This window comes from Oncorhynchus mykiss, chromosome 7 (assembly GCF_013265735.2).
Source record: "Oncorhynchus mykiss isolate Arlee chromosome 7, USDA_OmykA_1.1, whole genome shotgun sequence".
Taxonomy (NCBI): domain Eukaryota; kingdom Metazoa; phylum Chordata; class Actinopteri; order Salmoniformes; family Salmonidae; genus Oncorhynchus; species Oncorhynchus mykiss.
Window position 1 is genome coordinate 54,804,041 of NC_048571.1, and position 21,999 is coordinate 54,826,039.

Below are 21,999 nucleotides of genomic sequence, written 5' to 3' on the forward strand. Positions count from 1 at the left end.
AAAATATTTGGGTGAGTCACTCCAGGAGCCTCCACAAAGCACTTTGTACAGACAGGTCTTCCCAGAGCAATGAGAGAGTGATGGGCCTGACAATTATAGCAGCATGATGGGAGTTGGAGCAAGGACCTCTGCTTACTTCTCTCCTGCAGGGCAGGTCGGTCTGGGAAACTTAGTACAATTCGATTTTTTATTTGATTTATTAGTATCTCCATTAGCCAACACCAATGGCGACAGCGAGTTTTACTGGTGTCCGACACATAACAAAAAGGACACGACAGACAATACTTTACATTTTACCTACATTTAAAAACAATAACATGTAGTGTGTGTGAGCATCTATCAGTTACACACACATGTCAGTACCTATACAGTCGTGGCCAAAAGTTTTGAGAATGACACAAATATACATTTTCACCAAGTCTGCTGCCTCAGTTTGTATGATGGCAATTTGCATATACTCCAGAATGTTATGGAGAGTGATCAGATGAATTTCAATTAATTGCAAAGTCCCTCTTTGCCATGCAAATGAACTGAATCCCCCCAAAACATTTCCACTGCATGTCAGCCATGCCACAAAAGGACCAGCTGACATCATGTCAGTGATTCTCTCGTTAATGGCCAAGCATGCCTTGCACTCAATCGTCAATTTTGCAGACGACACAACAGTAGTAGGATTGATTACCAACAATGATTAGACAGCCTACAGGGAGGAGGTGAGAACTTTGGGAGTGTGGTGCCAGGAAATTAACCCCTCACTCAATGTCAACAAAACAAAATAGATGATTGTGGACTCCAGGAAACCACAGAGGGTGCAACCCCTTATCCACCTCGACGGGACAGCAGTGGAGAAGGTGGAAAGCTTCAAGTTCCTTGGTGTAGACATCACTGACAAACTGAAATGGACCACCCATACAGACAGTGTGATGCAGAAGGTGCAACAGAGCCTCTTCAACCTTAGGTGCCTTGGCACCTAAAACCTCAATTGCTCAATTGAAAGCATCCTGTTGGATTGAGTGTGTGGACAAACCTGGTCAAGAACTACAAGAAACTTATGATCTCTGTAATTGCAAACAAAGGTTTCTGTACCAAATATTAAGTTCTACTTTTCTGATGTATCAAATACTTATGTCATGCAATAAAATGCAAATGAATTACTTACAAATCATACAATGTGATTTTCTGGATTTTTGTTTTAGATTCCGTCTCTCACAGTTGAAGTGTGATACCTATGATAAACATTACAGACCTCTACATGCTTTGTAAGTAGGAAAACCTGCAAAATCGGCAGTGTATCAAATACTTGTTCTCCCCACTCTATATGGTTTAATCATCAGCATACATGGACACACATGCTTTGTTTAATGTTAGTGGCAGGTCATTGGTAAAAATCGAAAGATTAAAGGGCCTAGAGTGCTGCCCTGCGGTACACCACACTTTACATGATTGACATTATAAAAGCTTCCATTAAAGAAAACCCTCTGAGTTCTATTAGGTAGATACAGCAGCTTTGGATCCGTTATATGGCAGAGGTTGAAAAGCCATAACACATATGTTTTCTCAACAACAGATTATGGTCACTGAAATCTAACAGTACATCTCCCACAATCTTATTATCAATTTCAACTAATCATCAGTGCAGTACATGTTGAGTGCCCTTATGTATACGCATGCTGAAAGTATGTAGTTAATTTATTTACAGAGAAATATTGTATTTTTTAAAACACCATTTTTTCCAACAGTTTGCTAAGAGTTGGCAGCAACCTGCAAGGTCTGCTGTTAGAACCAATAAAGGCTGCTATACCACTCTTCTGTAGCGGAATGACGTTGGCTTCCCACCAGGTCTGAGGACAAAAACGTTCCTCAATGCTCAGATTAAAGATATAACAGATAGAAGTGGCTATAGAGTCAGCTACCATCCTCAGTAGCTTTCCATCTAAGTTGTGGCTTCTAGAAACCTCTGAGAAATATAGGCCTATGCTTATTCATATGAGATTTAAATGGTCATTATTACTAACATTTGCCATCACATAAACCAGATCTAAGCCCATTGCTGTGCCTATTCCTAATATTTGTTTCTATGGACAGACATACACTAAGAGCTTTGATGGAGGCCCATAATAACACCCAATATCACTGTGTATGTGGGCCCTATCTTTGTATTCTCTTAATGCAAATCGTCAGCCCCAGCCTCTTTGTCGAGGATAGTTGGTACATTGTGCAGTTCCTCCTTTATCATGGGTACTGCTGAGCCGGCGGAAATGAAAAGCAATGCAAATATGCCCAGCTTTTTGGAGCCAATAGATAAAGCATGAATACCTTCAAACTGCATCGCTTCATTCGCTCCAGTTTAGCCTTGACCGAGCCATGCAAATTATACCTGAGATGCAGGGAGAGTGACGCCGCCAGCTTCACAGGTGCAAAGCTGGGGCTCAAGATAGTCAAATCTCTCCTGGGGCAGGGTTAATTGGGAAAAATATCATTAGAAAGGTTTAGAAAGGGGTTTGTGAAGTTCCCCTGGAACATAATGCACTACTGTTTGAGTTCTATTTGACAGCGAAAGCTTGCACAGCATTTTGGGCTTTTTCTCAGTGTGTCGTTTTGCTTGCAGGGAAGGATGCATTCTATTGCTGACCCAGGTACAAGGTGCAATTCAGCAGAGCTTTATCAGATCCGTATTATGTTCCCTGTTCTATGCATGGTTTGGGGCACTGTACAGGTACAGCAGCACAGGGAATTATGTGTTCTTCATTCTGCCTCTGCATTGTCTTCTGTTCTGTGGTTAGCAGTTCTCCCCAGGGGAGGCCTAATAAGAGTGAACAGCTTGGTAAATGAGAAATTGCTGTGAAAATGAAGAAAAATAAGGAGAAGCGAACAACAATGTGGATTATTCACACTCAAAGACTGTTGAAGCATGTTATGATCCATTCTCTTCTGCGTTCTGTTGCAGAGAGTAGGTTACAGTGGGGAAAACATGATTATTAGCTGATCAACATTATTAGCTGAAGACATTCCCCTGTTTATCAGCTGCTGTCAGCAGGGAGCTATCATAGCTATTCACGAGGAGACATGAGGACAAGAGAGGGGTGTTGAGGACATGCAACTGGCAGGTCAGAGGTTTGTAGCACACAGTCCTAATGGCCAACCAGGCCATCCAGAAACTGTAGTAAGCAGGGTCGTCAGCTGCTGCTTGGGCTTGGTTGGCAGACAGCAATTCTACACAGAGAGAACGTCTCCCAAACTGTAGAGAGCCAGTGATTAGATATGCAGCTGGTGTCCCACGTGGAAGGCTAGTGGTGTGGAGACATATGGGCAGATGGCGCAAGGAGGGTCACCAGGTCTAACAGACTGGGCTGGACCTCACTGCCATGGGCGGTCCGAACAGAGAATTGTGAAGTCCGGTTCCAAATCGGATGAGCCAAGAGATTGGACACAGTGGTATTTAACAGACAGATTAGACTGTTATTAGGCATCACACAATGGGCCAAAATGTAGACGAAGTTGCTGTTTTTTGGGTAATTTAACTGCTTTAGACTTGCAAAGATACCTTAAAATCAACACCAACCTTAATTCGAGCCCCACAAAAGATAATTGGAATATCATGTTGTCGCTATGAAGTATTTATTTAACATTGACATATTACACATGAATTATGAAACACTTTTAAAGTACAGTATATAAACATGTATTCATTAACGTACCAAAGGGCAATTGGAATTGACATTTAATGGAGTTAAGCATTGTTTTATATGTGCAATGTAACTTAACATTATACTGTACATCTAATGTTAGACCTCTCACTCTATCCACGTATACAACTGAGTCACATTATTTCATGATGTTCAAAAGTTAAACCGAGTGACTTATCATAAGCCTCTTTCTCTACCACAGGGGTGTCAAAGTCTATAATATTATAAGGGCACATTATTTTCAATTATGTGAATGAGTCAAAGTATGGGTAGCTTCTAGTAGCTGCAAATTTTGTTTTATAGGAACAGACAGCATGGTTAGTATGAGTGTAAAGTTATAATAGACAATCTCCATTTATGAGTGTGAATAGATAAAATAATATTGAGGCTAAAATGATGGGAAAGGATGAGAGGACGGACACACATTAAGATACACATTAAGATATGAATCCCACAAGAGAAAGGGAAAGTATAAGATGATGAGAATGCGTACTGTAGATGCGAGAAGGAATTATACAACAAGCAAATGATCATGCTGTTTGTATGTGGCTGCTATGAAAGTGAACTGTGTTTGCGGTGGTCAGGGGTGTATTCATTTTGCCGATTCTTTTGAAAAACTTAAATGGAAGCAAACAGAATGAAACGGGGATAAACGTACCTGAATTTGTCCAACAGAAACTCTAATTTGCAACTGTTGGACTAATGATTACACCCTAGATCAACTAGATGCAGTCAAGAGTCTGCAAGGCGATATTGAATATGTAATTTCTCTCTCAACCTGTGCACCTACATGTACGTCGTAAACTTTAATTCGGAAGCTAGGTTGTAACCTCATGATGGGTATAGGGAACATTTGAGTATCATGTAGTAGCCTAAACCTATCAATGTTACATTGAGCTGGGTGAATAGAATGTGAATGACAGTCCTCCAATATGTTGTAATAGAAATAAGGCCATTCTCATTAAAAAAAAAAAGATTAGCCTCCCTCATCTTAAACGGCACCTACCGCCAATGATGTATACTACATAAAGGTTACTCAATCATACACTCTGGCTACATCTAAATAACCTTGACATGTGGGTGACCTCCAGCATAGTGTTGTAGAATAGTATTATCATAGGAACACTAAACAAGTCTTGTACAGTACGCTTTCAACAGCTTTTCTCATGTGCACTGTACATTTTTATAGAAACAACGCAACACTGTACTGAGTTATGTTTTCTGTTGACCCTGACCTGTTAAACAAAGCAACTGTATTTTAATGCCGGGGAGACGAAGTAAAATAAAATAATGTTTCAGAACTATAGAAAGCAGGACCTTCTACTGGGATGAAAAAGAGAACTCGGGTATTCAGATGTAAAGGGAATTTTACAACATATTCTACAGAAGTGGTGACAAAATATGGAATCAACCATCATTTCCATCCAGCAGCATAGGAAACGCAAAATAACACTAAGTCTTCAACACCATGCATTCATAGCCAAACATCTCAATTAATTTGTCAATCAACTATTTTCAAAGACATTGTCAAAGGTAGGCCATTTCCGTTGTAGCAGAATAAAATAGAAACAGAAACAGGGCAGGAGATTACCATGTCTCTGTTAGCACACCAAACCACCGATGGCAATGGCTTCAAACAGGGAGTGAAGGAAAGGAGATAAAAATGCTTAAAGACACTAGGGGATAGATTTATCAAAGGTTTGTGTGTGTTAAATTGCCACAAAAACCCATTCAAAGCATTCTCCATTTTAGGTGCCTCCACACAGCCACTAATGACGTCTGGGTGGCTGCAGCAGTTGTAGCCGTTGTCTTTTGTACTGAATTCAGTAGGCCTTTTGATGTGTAACGTAGGTTAAATGCATATTATCATGCTGGTGTGGATATGTATTTGCTTTAACTGACTTAAAATGGACAATATCATCGTCATCCACAAGAAACATGTATGGTGTGCATTTTGCACTTTGTAGTAATACAAATGGGAACATTTAAATGTAAAACTACTAAACTCTGATAGACCAGGACACAAAGACATTGCCTTCTTTTCCCTCTCATATCTCAGATAACCTACCTATTTATGCAGTAGAAAAAAAATCAGACGACTAAGGACTCACAGTCAGCGTCCAACACACTTTCATTTTTCTAAAAGCACAGATTCACTTGTGACACATTGACAGACATTTCACATATTTCACATTGCCAGGGAGTGCTTGAGGTTTTCTGAACTAATATAACTAAATAACACCTACAGTAGTTTCTCAGCTTTTCTCAGCCCTAAACAGATGGCTTCAGATAAAAGAGGTCCATCTTCGGCATTGCAGCATGGTAGATTCAACAAAGTGTCACTCTCAAAACAATGTGGTCCATTCTTACTCACAAAGGAAGGCTGTCAACCGTGGAAGAGAAATCTGTGTGAGGCAAGCACTGTCAGCTCTGATGAAGCTTGATTTCGGCATATCCATACTTGTAAGGAGCGGAGAGGACCAGTTTAAGCTGTCACAAGAAAGGCTCTGGGCCTGTGGCTGAGAATGAGTAAGCAGGGTCATCCAGATCCACCAGTGGGATGGCAGTGCCCCATGCCTCACAGGTCACCAGCAGGTCTCCTCAGATGGAGCATGCAGGAGCTCCCTAACACAAAGAGTAATCAGCCTGGCCTTGTGCTCTGTGCCAGCACTAATGTCCTGCTTTCACAGGGTTCATGTTCCTGGCATTACACTGCCTGAATGTTGATACCCAGATCACACTGTCAGTGGTAGTTCCCACATCATCAGGGTTGTTTCTGAAGACTCCACCCCCGCCCGCTCCGTTGTCCCTTCCCTCAGTCTGTGGAAACCCCTGCCCCCAGATATGACCGCTGCCGAAATCATCCTGTCCCTGCGCCCCCCATCCCGCTCACAGGGGCGTCCCTGCATCCACATTTCTGGGTTGTCACTGAACTCATAGATTGACCCGTCCTCCAGGCTGTGCTCCAAAGACTCCAGGGAGGAGTCCGATGCTTCATCGCCCCTCACCGTTAGCGGTCGCCCTGGCAACCCCGAAGTGGAGCGCAACCTGTACTGTAGCAGCACACCCAGCCCCTTGCCCCCCCCCCTCCCTCTGGGAGGAGCCTGATTGCGGCAGAGACTCCTGGGAGGAGGAGTAACTGCGGTCCTCCTCTCCGCAGGCAGAGTCGGGTCCGTCCGCCACAGAATCCCTCTTCAGTAGCTCTGGGGACAGGGTGCTGGACGTGGCAACCAGGAAGTCCACCGGACCACAGTGGGCATTCAGAGAGATCATCCCCTTTCCTGCAGGACAGAGATACAATCAGTAAAGAACAATGGTGACATACATACCCCCAGAAGCAACTAGCACGATTTTTATAATGGATCACTTTTCGCAGTGAAAAACGTTCACAGGCCCCTTGACTCATCATATCCTCCTCCGTCATCTGTACCTGTTATTTTGGGGATGCCCTCCAGTTTGGGCACGGGCAGAATGATGATGATTCCCTGAACAGTGCCCACCCACAGCAGCCCCTGGTAGATGAGCAGGCTGGTGACACGCATGCTCTTCTGGCCTACAACATAGGAATAGGGAAACATGGGTTTTTTGTTAAGTACTGCCTAAAGATTATAAATATATGTTTTATTGTCAACAAAACCCGATAAGGTGTAGTGAAATGTTTTGTTTTACAAGGTCAGCCATAGAAGTATAGCACCCCTGGAGCAAATTGCTCAAGGGCACACCGACATACTTTTCACATTGTTGGCTTGGGTATTCAAACTAGCAACCTTTCAGTTAATGGCCCAATGCACTAACTGCTAGGTTACCTGCCCCCCTCATGTTGATATTCTTGATAAATATGATCTGGTACACTCACTCCATTACACACTTCATTTCCAACCTCCCCTTCCTTGCCAAGACTCTGGAACGGACTGTTGCCTCCCAATTACAAACCCACCTACTAATCAACAACCTATATATGGGTGGCAAGTAGCCTAGTGGTTAGGTCAGTAATTGGTTAGTAATTGAAAGGTTGCTGGTTCAAATCCCAGAGTAGGTGAAAAATCTGTCAGTGTGCCCTTGAGCAAGGCACTTAACCCCACTCTCCAAGGGTGTCTCAGGGGGAATGGGATATGCAAAAGTGTTTTATAATAATTTGCAGTGGTGTAAAGTTCTTAAGTAAAAGTACTAATTAAGTCATTTTTGGTCTTTACTTTACTATGTTGTTGACAACTTTTACTTATACTTCACTACATTCCTAAAGAAAATAATGTATTTTTAACGCTATACATTTTCCCTGACAACCAAAAGTACTCCATTACATTTTGAAAATGCTTAGCAGGACAGGAAAATGGTCCAAGTCACACACGTCAAGAAAACATCCCTGGTCATCCCTACTGCCTCTTATCTGGCAGACTTACTAAACACAAATGCTTAGTTTGTAAATTATGTCTGAGTTTTGGAGTGTGCCCCTGGCTATCCGTAAATTAAAACAAACAAGAAAATTGTGCCATCTGGTTTGTGAAATGATTTATACTTTTACTTTTGATACTTAAGTATATTTTAGTAATTACATTTACTTTTGATACTTAAGTATATTTAAAACCAAAACTTGTACTAAAGTACTATTTTACTATGTGACTTTCACTTTTACTTGAGTAATTTCCTATTATGGTATCTTTACTTTTACTGAAGTATGACAATTGGATGCTTTTTCCACCACTGCACTTGTGCATGTGTGAAATGGGACAAATTTAAGTGCCCACCTAATTATTGTTATAATAGAGCCCCTCCAGTCTGGTTTCCATCCCCTCCACAGTACTTAAACTGCACTCCTCAAAGTTGTCAATGACCTCACCTCTGCTGATGCTGGTGCCCTCAATATCCTGATTCTCCTCGACCTGGGTACCGATTTTGGCACAGTGAGCCATCAGATCCCCTCACTAGGCTTTAGGGTCTGAGCGTTGAAGGCACTATACTCTCCTAGCTACAATCATACCTCACAAACCGGACCCACTACATCTCCCTTAATGGCCACACCTCAACTGCAGTTACACAGGGTGTCCCACGGGGCTCTGTGCTGGGCCCCTTACTCTTCATCCTCTGTCACTTCTACCTTAAATTCCACTGCTATGCCGATAACACCCAGATCTACCTCCGCACCAAATCCCTTTTCAACTTACTTCTGACCACATTAAATCCTGCCTCTCTGCAATAAAAACATGAATGCAACAAAACTTCCTCAAGCTCAACAGTGATAAAACGGAACTCCTCCTCATAGGCACCAAATCCACCCTCACCAAAGCTGGAAACCTCACCCTCACCATTGATAATACCACTGTCTCTCCCTCCCCCCACTCACGCAGCCATGACGTCATCCTGGACTCCACCCTCTCCTTTGATCACCACATAAAACACTGTCTATTCCTAATTTTTCACCTCTGCAACATTTTTTTTAAAGTGGTGGATCAGCTTAATATTGCGGAAAGAATATTGGTTCCATCAATGTAATTGTATGCATCATTTCCAATCCCCCATATATTTTGGGGGTAAATATATATATCCATACACACATGCATACACATACACATACAGTGCCTTGCGAAAGTATTCGGCCCCCTTGAACTTTGTGACCTTTTGCCACATTTCAGGCTTCAAACATAAAGATATAAAACTGTATTTTTTTGTGAAGAATCAACAACAAGTGGGACACAATCATGAAGTGGAACGACATTTATTGGATATTTCAAACTTTTTTAACAAAAAAGTTAATACTTTGTAGCGCCACCTTTTGCTGCGATTACAGCTGTAAGTCGCTTGGGGTATGTCTCTATCAGTTTTGCACATCGAGAGACTGACATTTTTTCCCATTCCTTCTCTCAAAACAGCTCGAGCTCAGTGAGGTTGGATGGAGAGCATTTGTGAACAGCAGTTTTCAGTTCTTTCCACAGATTCTCGATTGGATTCAGGTCTGGACTTTGACTTGGCCATTCTAACACCTGGATATGTTTATTTTTGAACCATTCCATTGTAGATTTTGCTTTATGTTTTGGATCATTGTCTTGTTGGAAGACAAATCTCCGTCCCAGTCTCAGGTCTTTTGCAGACTCCATCAGGTTTTCTTCCAGAATGGTCCTGTATTTGGCTCCATCCATCTTCCCATCAATTTTAACCATCTTCCCTGTCCCTGCTGAAGAAAAGCAGGCCCAAACCATGATGCTGCCACCACCATGTTTGACAGTGGGGATGGTGTGTTCAGAGTGATGAGCTGTGTTGCTTTTACGCCAAACATAACGTTTTGCATTATTGCCAAAAAGTTCAATTTTGGTTTCATCTGACCAGAGCACCTTCTTCCACATGTTTGGTGTGTCTCCCAGGTGGCTTGTGTCAGACTTTAAACAACACTTTTTATGGATATCTTTAAGAAATGGCTTTCTTCTTGCCACTCTTCCATAAAGGCCAGATTTGTGCAATATACGACTGATTGTTGTCCTATGGACAGAGTCTCCCACCTCAGCTGTAGATCTCTGCAGTTCATCCAGAGTGATCATGGGCCTCTTGGCTGCATCTCTGATCAGTCTTCTCCTTGTATGAGCTGAAAGTTTAGAGGGACGGCCAGGTCTTGGTAGATTTGCAGTGGTCTGATACTCCTTCCATTTCAATATTATCGCTTGCACAGTGCTCCTTGGGATGTTTAAAGCTTGGGAAATCTTTTTGTATCCAAATCCGGCTTTAAACTTCTTCACAACAGTATCTCGGACCTGCCTGGTGTGTTCCTTGTTCTTCGTGATGCTCTCTGCGCTTTTAACGGACCTCTGAGACTATCACAGTGCAGGTGCATTTATACGGAGACTTGATTACACACAGGTGGATTGTATTTATCATCATTAGTCATTTAGGTCAACATTGGATCATTCAGAGATCCTCACTGAACTTCTGGAGAGAGTTTGCTGCACTGAAAGTAAAGGGGCTGAATAATTTTGCACGCCCAATTTTTCAGTCTTTGATTTGTTAAGTCGTTCCACTTCATGATTGTGTTCCACTTGTTGTTGATTCTTCACAAAAAAATACAGTTTTATGTCTTTATGTTTGAAGCCTGAAATGTGGCAAAAGGTCGCAAAGTTCAAGGGGGCCGAATACTTTCGCAAGGCACTGTATGTTATGTTTGTTTTTAGTCCTTCCTCTATTTCTGATGTCCATCCAGTTTCTATTTGTAACTGTGCTATTTCACAACAGTTCTGAACATATATAAATTTTACAGACCCCGTATGTTTTACATGTTTTATCTTGCTATTAGTCCCACCCTTCAGCTCCAATCAACCTCTCCCATCTATCTCTCAACATCATCCATTTTGTATTTCTATTTGCCATATATTATTCAACTGTGCTGTGATGCTTCACACACAAATTCTCATAGCTTCTACAGATTGTAAATAAAAAACAAACATTTTTGCAAAAATATTTTTTATACTATTGATTGATTGACTATGGCTTTTCAAATCACCCAGTATTGCTGCAACCTCTGCAACATTGCCAAAGTCAGGTCCTCCCTCTCCCATCCTGTTCCTGAAACACTCATATATGTATTCTTCTCCTCCTGTCTTGACCACAGCAACTTACTGCTCTCCAGTATCAACTCAATGGTTCAAAACTCTGCTGTCCGTCTCCTCACCCACACTAAGTCCTGGCGGCTGTCCTCTGGGTGTAAATCATGCAGAGCCTCATGTTAAGACCGCAGATTTTAGAGAAACAACCAATTTCAGTACATATAAGTGTCTTGTATCAGCTAAAAGCTTAAATCCTTGTTAATTTAACTGCACTGTTCAATTTACAGTAGCTATTACTGAGGAAAAAATGCCATGCTATTGTTTGAGGAGAGCTCCTAACAACAAAACACTTTTTTTCACCGTGATAGGTTTGATAAATTCACCTCTGAAGGTGAAATATGTACTTACATTCTGAAATTTTAATCTGATTTATCATCCAAAGGGTCCCAGAGATAACATGAAGTGCCGTTTTGTTAGATAAGATCATTTTTCATATAGCATGCACCATCGATTTTGTACATCCACTCATTCAATTTGCAAAGAAAGGAATCTGTGAAAATCTCACCCTAAACGTTGTTTCAACAAGTCAAATCACGTTCATATGTATACCTCAGAGATCCTAGAACGTAACAAGACTTCACTATGTCATTAGGGACACCAAATTTGGTCAGAGAGCGACGCCTTCATGGCACGCTGATGACGCTGGTGGTCATCCCGGGTGGTCATCCCTAGCTTTGTCAAATAAGCACCAATCGGGGTCAAACAAAGCTAGCTAGATAGCCAATGAGCTGGGCTTTACAGGAGTATCTGGAAACCATGTATATGTTGTAAAATGTAGCTACTAACCTTGTACGACAGCATGCCTTTTCATTTTGGACAACAATTATAAGAGTATTCAGAGTTATGAAGTTATGAAAACTGGTTGTTTTGCAAATGTTGAACTTATTATATGGCTACTAATACTTGGAAAGCTGAATCAAGTCCAAGTATACAGATTTGATGATATTCTTGAAGGAAAATGTAATATGAATGCGAATGTCTCCTTCACGATTTGCCCAAATGTACCTGGGGACTTCACACTAAAAGTATTGTAGTTCACTCATACTTCAAGCTATCTGTCTGAAACTTTGCACATACACTGCTGCCATCTTGTGGAGACTATCTGAATTACAACCAGAGTGATGGCTAGAACCGGGACCTTTCTCTAGCATTTCAAAGATAGCGTATTTTCTTCTACCAGATCTATTGTGTTATATTCTCCTACATTCAATTCACATTTCCACAAACTTCAAAGTGTTTCCTTTCAAATGGTACTAAGAATATGCATATTCTTACTTCAGGGCCTGAGCTACAGGCAGTTAGATTTGGGTATGTCATGTAGGCGAAAAATTGAAAAAGGGGGGGGGGGGGCTATCCCTAACAGACAGCTCGGTACCTTCAGCTTGTCAACACCTCTTACGAAAACAAGTAATGATGATGTCAATCTCTCTTCCACTTTGAGCCATGAGAGATTGACATGCATGTCATTAACGTTAGCTCTCTGTGTACTTTTAAGGGCCAGCCATGCTGCCCTGTTCTGAGCCAACTGCAATTTGCCCAAGTCCCTCTTTGTGGTCACAGACCACAATACTGAACAGTAGTCCAGGTGCGACAAAAACAGGGCATATAGAATTTGCCTTGTTGTTAGTGTTGTTAAGAATGCAGAGCAACGCTTTATTATGGACAGACTTCTCCCCATCTTAGCTACTGTTGTATCAATGTGTTTTGACCATGACAGTTTAAAATCCAGGGTAACTCCAAGCAGTTAGGTCACCTCAACTTGTTCAATTTCCACATTATTCATTACGAGATGTAGTTGAGGTTTAGCATTTAGTGAATGATTTGTCCTAAATACAATGCTTTTAGATTTGATAATATTTGATAATAGATTTGATAATATTTAGGACTATTCTCAGTCATTTTCCATCCAGATGGTCAGACCCCGGTGGCTTGTCATTGTTGATAGACAACAATACATTTTTCACCTCTTCCACACTGACTTTATGGAAATCAAAAGTACAATTCTTGTCTTTCATAATTTGGTCAGATATAATTGGATGTGTAGTGTTAGCATTTGTTGCTGGCATGTTATCCCTACAGTAAGTTTGTCTATCTTGCCAATGAAAAAGTCATTAAAGTAGTTGGCAATACCAATGGGTTTTGTGACAAATTAGCCATCTGATTCAATGAATGATGGATTAAATAAATTTGATTTGGATCCAAGTTGGCTTTTTTCCCCAAAATGTCATCTATCATTCTTTATATACTTGATCTTTGTTTCAAAGTATAGTTTCCCTCTCAAACATACCATTTTTAAATTCCTCATCAATCCAAGGGGATTTACAGTAACTGTTTTTACAGTCATTTTCTTAATGGGTGTGTGCTTATTAGTAACTGGAATAAGCTGACCTAAGTATGACCTCTTATACACTATTTTAGGCCCAGCCTTTGGAACTTTGGTTTTCCTAGATATGGCTATTATATTGCGATCACTACATCCTATGGATTTGGATACTGCTTTCAAGCACATTTCTGCAGCATTAGTAAATATGTGATCAATACATGTTGTTGATTTCATTCCTGTGCTGTTTGTAAATACCCTGGTAACTACCAATTGTGCTGTTTGTAAATACCCTGGGAACTACCAATTGTGCTGTTTGTAAATACCCTGGTAACTACCAATTGTGCTGTTTTTAAATACCCTGGGAACTACCAATTGTGCTGTTTGTAAATACCCTGGGAACTACCAATTGTGCTGTTTGTAAATACCCTGGGAACTACCAATTGTGCTGTTTGTAAATACCCTGGGAACTACCAATTGTGCTGTTTGTAAATACCCTGGGAACTACCAATTGGGGAGAAAAAGGGGTAAAAGTACAAAAAATGTATATAATATTAAAATTGTTTAGAAAGTAACTTTTAGTTGCCTGGTTTGCTAGATTGACATATATACTATACTTTTTAAATAGATGGGTTTATTGGTGTGAAAATACAGTGCCTTGCGAAATTATTCAGCCCCCTTGAACTTTGCGACCTTTTGCCACATTTCAGGCTTCAAACATAAAGATATAAAACTGTATTTTTTTGTGAAGAATCAACAACAAGTGGGACACAATCATGAAGTGGAACAACATTTATTGGATATTTCAAACTTTTTTAACAAATCAATAACTGAAAAATTGGGCGTGCAAAATTATTCAGCCCCTTTACTTTCAGTGCAGCAAACTCTCTCCAGAAGTTCAGTGAGGATCTCTGAATGATCCAATGTTGACCTAAATGACTAATGATGATAAATACAATCCACCTGTGTGTAATCAAGTCTCCGTATAAATGCACCTGCACTGTGATAGTCTCAGAGGTCCGTTAAAAGCACAGAGAGCATCATGAAGAACAAGGAACACACCAGGCAGGTCCGAGATACTGTTGTGAAGAAGTTTAAAGCCGGATTTGGATACAAAAAGATTTCCCAAGCTTTAAACATCCCAAGGAGCACTGTGCAAGCGATAATATTGAAATGGAAGGAGTATCAGACCACTGCAAATCTACCAAGACCTGGCCGTCCCTTTAAACTTTCAGCTCATACAAGGAGAAGACTGATCAGAGATGCAGCCAAGAGGCCCATGATCACTCTGGATGAACTGCAGAGATCTACAGCTGAGGTGGGAGACTCTGTCCATAGGACAACAATCAGTCGTATATTGCACAAATCTGGCCTTTATGGAAGAGTGGCAAGAAGAAAGCCATTTCTTAAAGATATCCATAAAAAGTGTTGTTTAAAGTTTGCCACAAGCCACCTGGGAGACACACCAAACATGTGGAAGAAGGTGCTCTGGTCAGATGAAACCAAAATTGAACTTTTTGGCAACAATGCAAAACGTTATGTTTGGCGTAAAAGCAACACAGCTGAACACACCATCCCCACTGTCAAACATGGTGGTGGCAGCATCATGGTTTGGGCCTGCTTTTCTTCAGCAGGGACAGGGAAGATAGTTAAAATTGATGGGAAGATGGATGGAGCCAAATACAGGACCATTCTGGAAGAAAACCTGATGGAGTCTGCAAAAGACCTGAGACTGGGACGGAGATTTGTCTTCCAACAAGACAATGATCCAAAACATAAAGCAAAATCTACAATGGAATGGTTAAAAAATAAACATATCCAGGTGTTAGAATGGCCAAGTCAAAGTCCAGACCTGAATCCAATCGAGAATCTGTGGAAAGAACTGAAAACTGCTGTTCACAAATGCTCTCCTTCCAACCTCACTGAGCTCGAGCTGTTTTGCAAGGAGGAATGGGAAAAAATGTCAGTCTCTCGATGTGCAAAACTGATAGAGACATACCCCAAGCGACTTACAGCTGTAATCGCAGCAAAAGGTGGCGCTACAAAGTATTAACTTAAGGGGGCTGAATAATTTTGCACGCCCAATTTTTCAGTTTTTGATTTGTTAAAAAAGTTTGAAATATCCAATAAATGTCGTTCCACTTCATGATTGTGTCCCACTTGTTGTTGATTCTTCACAAAAAAATACAGTTTTATATCTTTATGTTTGAAGCCTGAAATGTGGCAAAAGGTCGCAAAGTTCAAGGGGGCCAAACACTTTCGCAAGGCACTGTACATCAGCTGTGCTATTTTGGAACACCATGCTGCTGATGTCATGCAGCCTGTCGTTTTTGTATTTATATTTTTTCATAACGTCAAGTTTGATGTCGGAAGACAATAGAATGTTCATGATGTCGCTGTGACAACTGTATACAGACATGTCGATAGACGTAGCATAAACCAGCTTTTAGTCTTGGAATCTTTGGTTTTTTAGTACACTATCGTACTCACTCTGTTTAGCCTCATGTGAATCCTTAAAGAGATGGGTGTGAACAATGCTGAATGGGTGTAGACAAAGAAGACCTCTCCAATAGGTGTACCAAAAAAATGTGGGGCCACAAGTTTATCAAATTTCAAAGCAGAAAAACTTTCCCATTGTTCCCCAACTGTAGTGTATGATATACCATTTTCTAGAGCTTAGTCTTTACTTTTATTCAATGTAAAAAAACACTATTTAAAATTTTGCTACAAAAGACCGAAATGAGCCGGTCGGTCACATTTATATCTGGCCCTCTGTGTGACCTGTGTGATCACATGTGAAATATACAGTATACATTTTTTTTAAACATTAGATGATTTTAAAATCGAAAATGACAAAGCTATAAAACATTATCCTAAATATAATCCATCAACTTAGTGAATACCACTAGTATTTAATAGGAGGGTTTCAGCATGAAATATCCTTTATATCTTTTTTTACACACCTATATATATGTTTAACTACGTCAAACAGGTGGCAGTTGTAAAAAAAATACAAGAATTAGAAAAGTTGCCAATATAAAAGGTTAACAAGAAAGGCACTCTCTCGGTCGCGCGCATGAAAAAGCTTTGACACAGCAGGGTCTACTCATTCAGACTGCTCTTACTCCCTCATTTTTCAAAATACAAGCCTGAAACTATTTCTAAAGACTGTTGACATCTAGTGGAAGGCATAGGAACTGCAATTTGAGTCCTAAGTCAATGGATACTGTAATGGCATTGAATAGAAAACTACAACAACAACAAAAAATCCTACTTCCTGAATGGATTTTTCTCAGGTTTTCAACCTGCCAAATCAGTTCTGTTATACTCACAGACACTATTTTAACAGTTTTGGAAAGTTTCGAGTGATTTCTATCCAGATTATATGCATATCCTATCTTCTGGGCCTGAGTAGAAGGCAGCTTAATTTTGGCACGCTTTTCATCCAAAATTCCAAATGCTGCCCCCTACCCTAGAGAAGTTAAATTAATTTGTCTATTTTCTTGAACGATATGGTCTATCTACTAGAAACTCATGGACAATTTGGACACAGATATAACAAATATACGCTACCTTTGAAAAGTTTGGGGTCACTTAGAAATGTCCTTATTTTTGAAAGAAAAGCACATTTTTGTACATTAAAATAACACCAAATTCATCAGAAATACAGTGTAGACATTGTTAATGTTGTAAATGACTATTGAAGCTGGAAACGGCAGATTTTTTTAATGGAATATCTACATCGGCGTACAGAGGCCAATTATCAGCAACCATCACTCCTGTGTTCCAATGGCATGTTGTGTTAGCTAATCCAAGTTTATCATTTGAAAAGGCTAATTGATCATTAAAAAACCCTTTTGCAATTATGTTAGCACAGCTGAAAACTGTTGTCCTGATTAAAGACTAGTTCAGTATCTGGATCATTAGCATTTTGTGGGTTTGGTTAAAGGATCAAAATGGCCAGAAACAAGACCTTTCTTCTGAAATGCATCAGTCTGTTCTTGTTCTGAGAAATGAAGGCTATTCCATGTGAGAAATTGCCAAGAAACGGAAGATCTTGAACAACGCTGTGTACTACTCCCTTCACAGAACAGTGCAAACTGTCTCTAACCAGAATAGAAAGAGGGGTGGGAGGCCCCGCTGCACAACTGAGCAAGAGGACTTGTACATTAGAGTGTCTAGTTTGAAAAACAGATGCCTCACAAGTCCTCAACTGGCAGCTTCATTAAATAGTACCTGCAAAACAGCAGTCTCAACTTCAACAGTGAAGAGGTGACTCCGGGATGCTGGCCTTCTAGGCAGAGTCGCAAAGAAATAGCCATATCTCAGACTGGCCAATAAAAATAAAAGATGAAGATGGGGAAAAAAACACAGACACTGGACCAAGGAACTCGAGCCTCTTCAATGTTTACGTTGAGACTGGTGTTTTGCGGGTACTATTTAATGACGCCTATGTAGCTATTCCATTAAAAATCAGGCGTTTCCAGCTACAATTGTCATTTACAAAATGAACAATGTCTACACTGTATTTCTGATCAATTTGATGTAATTTTAATTTACAAAGAAACGTGTTTTTCTTTCAAAAACAAGGACATTTAAAAACTTGAACGGTAGTGTATACTATGTATTAATATATATTTTTCAAGTTATTCAAGTAAAAATGACCAGAAATTGCTATAGATTACCTATAAATTACCAATGTTACCGGGATCACTTACCGGTAGCTTTGCAACCCTAGTTATCACTATAAATGAAGATGCCATAATTGTGAATTTACAAACAAAACAGGAGACAATATAATTCTGGTCCCTCAGTCATTGGCTCTCCTGGTACTGATATCTAGAGCTCCACTTAATATCTACGGCAATCACCTAATTGAATTACAATAACAGCCATGTGAACGCTACTGAAAGAATGCTCATTTACATGTAGAGCTGCATTTACATGGTTGTTCTGTGTCACACTCAGATTATGATGTGTGATTCGCATGAGTGGTTAGAGAGCACCTTAATTGATTCATTTCACCACGCACGAACACAGCTCAAATTTGGAAGAAACAGCAGGGTTGTGCAAGTAGGGAGTGGATGTAGGATCGTTGAGGTGCATGTTAAGCGTCTGCAGAGAGGAAGCGATCTCAGAGGGTCACAAGAGAGTTAGAAGGCACAGTGAAGAACTCAATCTTAGAAATGTCAGCCAACTGCTTACATAGAGATTGTGTCTATTTCTAGTCTGTGTCACAGAGTGCTGCATCAGAAGGGCAGTGGTTGTCATGAACACCCACTGCAGGGTTAACATGAACTGTAAAGTGAAGTGAGAACATCTTCTAGGAACAGCAATTAAGAAGGATAATGACAAAGACTGGAGTTTAGGGAGGTTGTTGCCCTTACCTGCAGTAAAATTACTTAGTGGTCTCATGGGTGGAATGTTATTCATATTTTTCATAATTTCCTAATTAATAATCATTATTTTAAAAAGCCACCTAAAATCCGATGTTTTTATGTCAAACGGTTTTGGTATATTTCAGTCTTCTGTGTATATAAAGTTGGGAAGCAAAGTCAAAATGGAATACATTTCAACTATATATCTGACATGGTACATGTGTCTTCATTTTTTACGCCCATAACCATGTGTTTTGAGGTGCATACTTTAAAAAATATATATATTTGTTTAAGACTCTCAAGAAACACTATCTGACCCTGATTTAGCCCACTGCTGCAAAAGGCTAATCGATCCTCCACCTCCGGTTTCCACAGTAACGCAGAGGTCTTCAGTGGGCTGATCTAAGGAGTGTTTTTGTGTTAAAAATATGTTTCTAAAGATAAATATTTTGCTGTGATATTTCAAATGAGGACTGTTTGAAGTACAGTACCGGTCAAAAGTTTGGAAACACCTACTCAATGTTCTACATTGTAGAATAATAGTGAAGACATCCAAAAAATTAAATAACACATATAGAATAATGGAGTAACCAAAAAAGTGTTAAACGAATCAAAATATATTTTTATATTGGAGATTCTTCAAAGTAGCTACCATTTGCCTTGATGACAGCTTTGCACACTTTTGGCATTCTCCCAAACAGCTTCATGAGGTAGTCATCTGGAATGCATTTTAATTAACAGGTGTGCCTTCTTAAAAGTTAATTTGTGGAATTTCTTTTCCTTCTTAATGCATTTGAGCCAATCAGTTGTGTTGTGACAAGGTATGGGTGGTATACAGAAGATAGCCCTATTTGGTAAAAGATTATGTCCATATTATGGCAATAACAGCTCAAATAAGCAAAGAGAAACGACAGCCCATCATTACTTTAAGACAAGACAAAAACCATCAAGAGCTATGATGAAACTGGTTCTCATGATGACTGCCACAGGAACGGAAGACCCAGAGTTACCTGTGCTACAGAGGATAAGTTCATTAGAGTTACCAATCTCTGAAATTGCAGCCCAAATAAATGCTTCACAGAGTTCAAGTAACAGATATCTCAACATCTACTGTTCAACAGAGACTGTGAATCAGGCCTTCATGGTCAAATTGCTGCAAGGAAACCACTACTAAAGGGCACCAATAATGATAAGAGACTTACTTGGGCCAAGAAACACTAGCAATGGACATTAGACTGGTAGAAATCTGTCCTTTGGTCTGATGAGTCCAAATTTGAGAATTTTGGTTAGAACCGCCGTGTCTTTGTGAGACGCAGAGTGGGTGAACGGATGATCTCCGCATGTGTAGTTCCCACCGTGAAGCATGGAAGAGGAGATGTGATGGTGTAGGGGTGCTTTGCTGGTGACAATGTCTTTGATTTATTTAGAATTCAAGGCATACTGCGATACACCATCCCATCTGGTTTGCACTTAGTCCCACTATCATTTGTTTTTTAACAAGACAATGATCCAAAATACACCTCCGGGCTGTGTACGGGCTGTTTGACCAAGGAGAGGGATGAAGTGCTGCATCAGATGACCTGGCCTCCACAATCACCCAACCGCAACCCAATTGAGATGGTTTGGGATGAGTTCGACCGCAGACTGAAGGAAAAGCAGCCAACAAGTTCTCAGCATATGTGGGAACTCCTTCAAGACTGTTGGAAAAGCATTCCTCATGAAGCTGGTTGGGAGAATGCCAAGAGTGTGCAAAGCTGTCATCAAGGCAAAGGCTGGCTACTTTGAAGAATCTCAAATATAAAATATATTTTGATTTGTTTAACACTTTTTTGGTTACTACATGATTCCATATCCATTATTTCATAGCTTTGATGTCTTCACTGTTATACTACAATGTAGAAAATGTTAAAAATAAAGAAAAACCCTTGAATGAGTAGGTGTGTCCAAACTTTTGACTGGTACTGTCCATATTTTTTTACCCAAAGAAAACAACTATTAAACCCATTAGCAGAAGGGACAGGTTTTTCTTCTTGGCTTTAGAACCTTCCCAGTCGGACAGAAACCCCTTGGTGAGGAGCAGCACATTAACCCTTTGCACTCGTACCCGTATACGATTTGAAAGTGGCAGATTTGGTCACTAATAAGCACCGAAATTGAAACATGGTGGCTGTACAGTAACATTCTATACATGATGTCAGAGCTTTGGCTCTGTGCTTCACAGCACTGTATGGGTTTTGACTGAAAGCTGTTCTCAATTTGAGCATCGCTCGCAACAAAATGTTTCCTCCATACCTCCCGGTAATTAAGCAACTTTTATAAATGTTTTATCTCAGTGAATAAAATTCTGTAAATTTAGATGACTCAATATATTTGGAAAGATGCGATGTTGAGGATTATTATAAATACTGCTTTGATGTCATACAAGCAAGCCAAACACCGGTGAGTCCTAATGTGCACTTTACATTTCCAAATCATAAAACTTGCATCATATTGTGTCAAAGTTTACAATCACTATGTTTGATGTACTGTACTACAAGATGACATGGCATCATACCCTGGATTGTTCTCTACAGAATGAGCCTATGTTTGTTAATTTTGAAGTATCTGAATGCACTCATGACTCCTTTCTATGCGCACCAAAATTATGGTCTGTTTCTCTGAATTGCCTTGTGAAAGCCAAACACTGTAAGATCGTATATTATAACTTAGCTAGTCATGATGGCAATAGAACAAGCTTACAAATCATACCCACCTGACTCCGATTGCAATTTAAAATAGACAATTTTTGGATTGCGTAAACAACAACAGTAATTGTGTGATGGCGGGAATGCAGAGTTATGTTCCAAACAAAACAACTACAAGTGTGCTTGCTCTAGTTCCTCAACAGCACAGCTAGGAGAGCTCAAAGAAGTGCCTGATACTGTAGTTGAAGACTCTTCTTTAATCATAAAAGTGCATTAAAATTGCACAGGTGCAATTCCTTGATAATGGATTTACACTTTGACTCAGTTTTCTTTTCAATTTAAAAT

General features: G+C 40.1%; 1 protein-coding gene across 1 annotated transcript in view; it reads right to left on the reverse strand.

Moving 5' to 3' along the window:
• Nucleotides 1-3,608: 3,608 nt before the first annotated feature.
• The window catches only part of LOC110528967 (rho guanine nucleotide exchange factor 10-like protein), a 153,408-nt gene continuing 135,017 nt past the window's right edge, over nt 3,609-21,999 (reverse strand). Inside the window, 3 exon segments of the mRNA XM_036983546.1 lie at nt 3,609-6,778; nt 6,780-6,967; nt 7,117-7,239. Coding sequence (XP_036839441.1) covers nt 6,422-6,778; nt 6,780-6,967; nt 7,117-7,239 — 668 coding nt within the window. The 3' untranslated portion in view covers nt 3,609-6,421.